At 35.6% G+C, this 8,639-nt stretch overlaps 1 protein-coding gene across 1 annotated transcript; it reads right to left on the reverse strand.

Moving 5' to 3' along the window:
• Positions 1-566: 566 nt before the first annotated feature.
• On the reverse strand, positions 567-7,257 carry LOC145630789 (uncharacterized protein At4g37920-like). Its single transcript, XM_081682951.1, has 7 exons — positions 7,123-7,257; positions 6,861-6,947; positions 4,628-5,064; positions 4,100-4,268; positions 2,388-2,632; positions 1,028-1,215; positions 567-897 (listed from the first exon to the last, which is right to left on the reverse strand). Exons 2-7 carry the CDS (start codon positions 6,928-6,930, stop codon positions 738-740), a joined length of 1,269 nt encoding a protein of 422 aa, XP_081539077.1. The 5' UTR covers positions 6,931-6,947; positions 7,123-7,257; the 3' UTR covers positions 567-737.
• Between the last annotated feature and the right edge of the window lie 1,382 nt (positions 7,258-8,639).

Consider the following 8,639-nt stretch of genomic DNA (forward strand, 5'->3'; position numbering starts at 1 on the left):
CACCAGCAACAATTGTTTTTTTTGGTGTTTAGAGAGCCACAAGGGCGGGGGTTAGAATCGGTCTTAGGATCTCTTGGAATCGAGAGGGAAGCTCTAACCACTTGAGCTATCCCCCACTCTCACACTAGCAACAATTGTAGCAAAAGCTGTAGCAGCAGTAATAGTAGTTGCAATAGAAATAGCAACAACAGTAGCAGTACCAATGCTAGTAGTAGTAGTAGCGAGCAGCAGTAGTAGTGACGTTCGGTAGTAGTTAGTACTAGGTAAGTTATCACTTGGTAGTAAGTAGTAGTTAATAGTTAGTACTTTCGTAGTAGTGACATCCGATAGTAGTTAAGAGCGGTAATGTGCTAAGAGTACTATAAAATATCTTTTAGGAGCAAGCCAAAATTCAAGTGTTAAGATAGTACGGACAACCAAGTACATACGAAAGATTGGTTGGCAGATAGATGCCTTATCAAGGGACAAACTACCAAATCTAGTGTCTATAATTCATAAACTATACAGAACCAACTGCACTGATTTATCTTACAAAAAGAGAGAAACAATATAAAAGGCTACTAAACTAATGAACCCCAATAGGGGAGACGAAATTATATTAGTACATTCATGAGTAAATACATTTCTTTCCTTGTGGATGGGATAGAATCGAAAGAGACAGAGCTGCCTAGGATATGGACACACATTGCTAACGAAACGCCAATCTTGGATAGTGTTTGAGCTACATTTTAATCTACTTACAAAAACCTATCCCGAACAATTTTGTTTAGTTCTTCCAACTTCTGGATAATTTTTGGATTCATCAAATCCCTTGCCTCCCTAATTAGTGTTCCTTCTTGGCTGAAATTATATGCGTCCACCACAGCTTTTATCCAAGTATGTAGTTTCTCTGGTGTCCTGTATATTTCACACAAACAGCAATGAAACACCTTAAAGTGAGGAAGGTACCTATTCGAAAGCAACCCTAACAGAACGTTTAAGAATAGGGAAAGGAACTTTTAATAAGATTGGTCACAGATATACATACGTGTACAAGTTATCAACATCTGTCCCTTCAAGCTCTTCTCCAGGAGTAAATGCATCTTGCAGAGCAGAAAGTTTCTCCTCAGGATCCTCAATTGTCAGAAGATATTTCACAATCCTGATCTCCTTTGGCATTAGCCTCTGGAGATTACCTCTTGCAGTCTTGTACAAATGATATAACACATCCTTTACCTAGAGATGGATGACAGAAAAAATATTATAGAGTGCATGAAGGAATACATCCTGTGAAAATAATTCAATTTAAATTCAATTTCTAGCAATAAAATGGTTTTCATCTACCAACCAATATCATATGCATAATCAATCCATAACGAAAGAAGCAGTGCCAACACACTGACTTAAAAATGTCAACTAGTGTGATCAGCATGTGCAATGGTCTATTTCTCTAAACCTAGAACTTTCATCTCTGATTTAATCCAGTAATAAGACAAGCATAAACTCTTTAGACATAACTTATATTGTTAGCTTCCATGAAGTACATTTATATCAAATTTGGAGACAAGGGTACTATATGCGTCTCAGCTCCCTTCCCCAAGTGGTTTATTTAGACTAAGGTCTTCTCCCTGCCCCAGTGAAAGGGTGTGTCCTTAATGGATTGACCATAGCACATCCTACAACAAAAAACAAACAGAACTGAGAATTTTATAAAATTCTCCTTTTTTCAATGGCACCTCTTCCCTAAAGTGGCCAAATTTGTTTTGAGTGTGCCACTTCTATTTAAGGAAATCTTCTACACTTACTAGCAATGTTACATGGACTCTTCATTTCACCTTAAGTACTCATGTCGGACCCTTGACACTAGGACATGTGTATGACACTTGGACACTTCACTTTTGGTTCAAAACCATGGATTTTTTTCCACAAAATAGCCGAGTCGGACGCTTGGACACATACTCGTGTTGGACATGGGTACCCGAGTCCATGTAACATAGCTTACTAGATATATCTCTAGTCTCATGGTTTCTACTCCTACCTTTTTATTACTCTCCTCTCACATCCCTTACTCTTGAATAACTATAAAAGAAAACAGATGGAGTATCAAACAAGGCCACAAGGGCTTACACAACTTTGTAGCATTGACAAACCACTTCACCATGGGTATCTATGTGCTGACCCACTGTTCAACATTCTTGCATTAGAAATTAGACAATTCATCATGCACATCGAGTAACAAATTGATGGAGCTTCAAGCCTTGTTATAGCAGAGAAATTATAAACATCATAACATTCTCAATTGTAGATTAATTTAAGCTCTGAGCTCAGAAAAAAGAAAAGGCCATTTTCAGATTAAACATCTCTCCAAACCAAATTCAAAGCTTCCTCTAAAACTAATAATATCTTACCTCATCTTTCATCATGTTTGATTCTTTGGCACTAGACCAAGCTTTTGTTATCATCAAAACCAGGGCAGAATCAAGTTCATTCTTCGCAGCCAAGGTGTCTATTTTTCTGCAAGCAGCATCTAAAGAGGGAGAGTTGATAATGTCCTGGAACTTCACTTCAGCAGAATTGATAGCTTCTAAGCTTTCAGAAGCTGTATCATAAGCTTGTACTGCAGATAAGCACCTATTCCCAAGCTCTACCACAGCTAATTTTGCAAAGAGGTATCGTTAGATTCATTACCAATGGAACAAAAAGGCAGGTGAAAGAGTGATACAGAAAAGGAGATGAGGAAAAATCCTCATGGGGACAAGAGGCTTGAATGCATATGAGTGAATCTTACATGCAACAATGACAGCAAGGGCAAGATTGTACAATATACATACAACACTAACCAATTTGAAATCCAAGGCTTGTTAGAACATGTGTGTATTTCTGATATGCTTGCAAATTGGTACAAGAAAAATCCTACTGAAGTTCAAAGATCAGACTGGAGTTTCATGGAGATCTAAGACCTTGTGATAGATAGAAAGACAGGTCACTAATAAACCAGCCATGGCTACTTCATGGATGCTATAACAAACAGGGGTACTTTCTTATTGTTGTGTTGTCTACTTGCCTTAGTTTACATGTCTAAACATTCTCTTTTTTGTCAGTTCTACAATCAACAAATCTAGTTTGACTAGTTACCATTATTATTTCAATTTTCCCACACCCAACTATCAAATTTTGATAATACCATGGTAAGGAGACAGTAATGTTTTGATGACTAAGAAAGAGAAGGAAGAGAGCGGCAAAGGCACTAATGCAACATGGCAGTCATCCACTACTCCACCGCCACCCCCAAGGTAGATGAGAGAGTGAAATTACCCTTGTGTAGATTATAGCTTTTGATGGTAAAATTTGGAAGTAAAAACTACAAATTAACCAAAAAGTCTATATTCATTGCTTTTGACATTAAGGTCTGTGTCATTATGCCACCACCATCGCGTCTTCTTCACCAATTACAGTGCCACTAATTTTTCCATGATATGTCTTGAGCTCAATGAGGTATTGGTACCCAAACTTAAGAATAAAATTTGGTGGCAGTCAATAATTTCTTTGTCTTATACTGGAGCTCCATTGATATAGTTGTCGCACACAAGTTTCAGTAGTTATGGCAGAAAAGTGTAGGAATTATGCCATGGGCTGGTGGTAAATGCAGTCGTGCCGGAGTGAGGAGAAAGGTAGAGGAACTAGAAAGTGCTGAAGAAGTGGGTTATGGGATGGCGCCTGGCAGGCTGGCAGCGATGATTGTGGTTGTGGATCTTGTGGCAGGGGGAAAGGGGGGGGGGGGGGGAGGAGGAAGAAAGCGAGAGAACGAGATGCATTTTAATAAAATACATAAAAATAAAGAAATAACCAGTTTTAAAGGTTACAATAGGGGGACTAATTTGGGAAAGGTAGACTATCAGTTGAAATTATTATAAAAGTATAACAATAGATAGGATTACTCTGAAAAGGCTACTAGTAATTCGGATCAATATAGTTAATTTTCCCATACATTATAGCAACTAAAGCTCGTACTTTCATATAAGTCACCAGTCACACCACTTAATCAGATGGTGTAGTAGAAAAAGAACTGTGATTAGGATGGTGATGATTAATTATATAAAACATAAGATCAGTAGCTAACCATTTTGCTCCACAGGATTGTCATAATAAGATTCTGCAACAGTGTGAAGATGCTCAAAAAACTCCTTAGTGAAGTCTTTACGACGCCTTGCAACTACTTCACTAATAATTTCTGAGGCTCCTCTCACTACCTCGAGAAGTTCATTAGCTCTCTGGACATCTTCATCAATCTGTACACAAAATTTCAGAGCATTTTACAGCATAATCAAGGAAAAAAAAAGACAGAAAAATGAACAAAGCACACTCGTCCTGTTAAAAAAAAACTTATGCAAGATTGATACATAACTTTTTTTTTTTGAGGGAAAACCACATAGAGTATGTTACTTTACATGAACGATCAAAAAGACAAAACAAAGCTCCAGAAAAGAATCTTGTACAGAAAACAGGAGATAAAAGCCAATAACCGAAAACTAAAAAGTAGCAGATTTAGACATTTAACCATAATTGATGCCAATTTACATGTCAATTTTAAATCGGAGCCACCCACTCAAGAAATTCACCCATTGCACAGTTAACTGTTTTTACCTACCTCTCTCAGCTTCCTTCCAAGCCGAAGTAGCTTGTGTTTCATTTCAGGGTTGTCATCACTCTCTGCCCTTTCCTCACAACGTAGAAAAAAGTGGGGTCGGATAGAACTCCATTCTTTGCTAAAAATTAACAACCTCCTCCAATCAGTTGGAGATGGTTTGTCCAATAAAAAAACTTCAATCAACTTGTCACAAACACGGATCATTTTAAGATTATCCAAATTGTCAAGGTCACCTTCCGTATTTCCACCTTCTTCTGTTGCCTCTTCTTGAAAAGCTTTACCATCAGGGAATGAAACTATAGCTTGCTCTTCTTTCCAATTATTGGTCTTCAGAGATGCATTTTTAACCCTTGTGAAGATTGAGGGATACTGAACTATATTAACCTTTGCCAGGAAAGAGGGATACTGCAACCTATTCAGGTTACAGATGCAATAGCCTGGAATATTATAATGCATACAGGTTTATTATGTGATTCATAAGGGATACCATTCAAGCTAGAATGATATGTAAAAATTTATGCTAGCAAGTCCAATGCACCAAATCCAGAAGCCAGACACATTAAACTACAGCAAATGTTGTAGACACCTATTTTTGGCACTTTATCCCAATCAGAAAGGCTTAATGATGAAACTTAACACCACTTTTCTGAAGAGTCAATATTTGCATGTTACATGAGCAATAGCTGAAACACCCACGTGCCGTCTAGAACGGTTGAAACTACTCTCAAATATTAATATCTTGGGCTCAAAACCTACAGAGTTGACTCATGTTATGGAAACATGCTCTGTATACTTAAATTATGCTCATTGATTTGTGCTATATAGTATGTTCATTTACAAATAAGTTTTGTCTTTCATCTTATGGTTTAGTATATGACTCTACATTATTTGATATGCATGGAAATTAGCCTTCCATGGACATATCATAAGCCCAGATCGAATTTAAAAGCAAAAGATATAACTTAAGCTTTTCCGAAATTACACATTATATGACCCATTTCGAGTTCGAAAAGTATGACCTTTGGAACCGTGATTTTGCATTGTCTAGCGCGGAAAATATTTGCGTGAGTGGCATGTGCAAAAAATATTTCCACATGTGCTACGTGACAGCATGCACCTCATAATCCTAAATTTTCCATCTTCTCTTGTAAATACAACCCTCCATACATACACACAAAATTATTAAGATTCAAACCGAATTGACAATTTAGAACTAGAAAAATCCTAATTCTCTTACTTTTTAATCTTTTTTAAGCCTAATCCCCAAACACCAAACACATACTACTTTCCTGCATTTTCAAGTCTAAAGTGAAGTTCTACAGTGTTCATACTGATATAAAGTCTTCATAAAGGAAAAGTGATACATTCCTGAGAACCTAATTTCCAAGGTCTAAGACAATTTGCTCGTGAGAATACTAGTATAAAGCTTCATACAGGAAAACTAGTGAGTTTTTGAGATTTCAATTACCAAACTATTTATGCAATCATTGTATTAATAATTTCAAACTTAACAAAAGGATAGGACAAGCATTAAAAATTTTACTGAAATTAGAAGTATCTCTGGACAACTGATACCAATGAAAGCCAACAATAACATCCTGCTTAAATCTTCTAGACATAATTAAGTTTGCACTTCACATAATAAGTTTGCACTTCATCCCAAAGAAAATTAACAAAAATAAGTTTGCAAATAACATTTTAGATAAGAGCACTTTGATAATTGCACAACACATGATAATTTCTAATAGTAAGACTCCCAAAATTTGCTAACCTGAAACGCCAAATTTTGAAGAATTATTGACTTGAGAATTAACATGAAGATTCGCTCTCACAAAACACAGTGCTGCTAGGAAAAGTGACACTACTACTCAACTTAAAATCTAGTTTAACTGTGATAATATCATCAAGAAATAACTTATACTCCATAGTAGTTTGTTCCAGAAAATAGCTTGATATATACAATATCAATCAATCAAAGCCTTAATCCAACAAGTGGGGTTGGCTACTTGAATTAAAAGTGATTATTCCGTATAGTCTAAATTGATACATGGTATATACAGTTTTTAAGTTAAAATCCAATTGGTTATCTGAATTGCAATTTAAGCTAAAAATTAGTTTCAATTATTATACAATTCCATTTTCGTAACGCGCTTGCTTTTTCATTCACGGTTTTATGTTTGTCATTCTTAATGAATTCACCAAAAGCAGTACATAACTAGCTAGTCTAACATACCAGGTCCGTCTTTGAGCCAGGGCAATAGGGGCGGCCGCTGTCGGCCAATGGAAATAAATCCTATTTTCATAATTCTGGTGGTTGTACCTGTAACACATTAGCATTGTGCACACAAATATTACATAATTACCGAGTATATATAATCCAGAACAACCCTTAATTGACTGACTATGCTAACAATTTAATCAACAAAACCCTTGATTGTGACATTGATATTCGATATATTTTTTTTTATTTGACAAAAAAAAAAAAAAATTCTTACCTCAGAAGCTGCTTCAATGGAGGGAGGAGAGTAGGCAACAGATAGAAAAGGAGGGGGATGAGAGAGGAAACGGAGAGATGCAATTTCCTTTTTAACTTCAAATGGTTATACTTTGTACAGTATTTTATAGTGCCATATTATACCAACAAATTAAGAACCGTGCAATATGCGAATTTGTAAAAGGAAATTTTGTCAAAAACTATCAATTAAAGTGCGTGTTTTGAAAACAATTACCTATTATAAATTTTTTTTAAAAGAACTACCACAAAGTTGTAAAATGTTTAAGTAGCACTACCACTTTAATAATTCCAACTAGAATATTCGGCATGTAGGTTCTACTTTTTACCTTTACCTCATAAAATCATCATCTAAATTAACTAAATTACCTTTCATAAAGGTAAAAAGTGATAAAAAGTGAGACCCAAATACCGGAGATTTTAGCCAAAATTGTTAAAGTGGTAGTGCTAGTTAAACTTTTTATATCTTTGTGGCAGTTCTTTTTTTAAAAAAAAAAAAATTAATAGGAAGTTGTTTTCAAAACACGTGCTTTAATTGGTAGTTATTGACAAAATTTCCTTTGTAAAATCTATAAAACTCCATTCTGTTGTGATTTATTTTTATATAGAGAGGGGTTTTTTACTATCTGTAATATAATCGCAATACATATGAATGAGAATAGTCAATTTGCAAATTCATTTCATCGGGTATTTATAGTAAAAACATACTACTGCTTCTAGCTATATATAAGTCATACTTAGATTACCAGACTTAAAAATATTACCAAGCATTTAATGGTGATGACCAAAAGACCAATAATTGTGGCATTCACACTAGTTACTTCATAACATTCCCCCTTGAATGCCCACACAAAAACTGAGTAAATGTTGTCTAATTAAAACCTTGTTAGGGAAAAAGAAAAAAAAATATTTTATTATATGCTATAGTGTACTGGCTCATTAAAACCTTGTCATAAAAAACCCATTGAGATAAAAACCTGATCGAAGGGAAAAAGAGTGCAATGCATATAATACTCCCCCTGATTTTAATGTAGCTTATGAAGATGACGCATCCCAATCTTGTGAACCAACCGTTCAAAACTCTTTGAAGGTAAGGACTTTGTAAACAAGTCTGCAAGAGATTATCGCATGATTGGATATGTTGGACATTTATCTTCCCTTCCTTTTGTAAATCATGTGCAAAGAACAATTTTGGTGATAGATGTTTAGTCCTATCACCTTTGATGTACCCGTCGGTCACTTGTGCAATGCATGCAGTATTGTCTTCGTAAATGATGGTTGGATTTCCAGTTACTCCTCTCATCCCACATTCTTCTTGGATATTACCAATCATTGACCTTAGCGATACACATTCACATCTGGCTTCATAGAGAGCAATCAACTCAACCTGCAGTCAAGGTTTGCTTTGTTGATTTCCAAGAAATTGTTGTTCCTCCATAGGTGAACAAATATCCAGTTTGTGACTTGGCATTTTGTGCGTCAGATAGATATCCAACATCT

Source organism: Chenopodium album, chromosome 5 (genome assembly GCF_948465745.1).
Source record: "Chenopodium album chromosome 5, dcCheAlbu1.1, whole genome shotgun sequence".
Lineage (NCBI taxonomy): Eukaryota > Viridiplantae > Streptophyta > Magnoliopsida > Caryophyllales > Amaranthaceae > Chenopodium > Chenopodium album.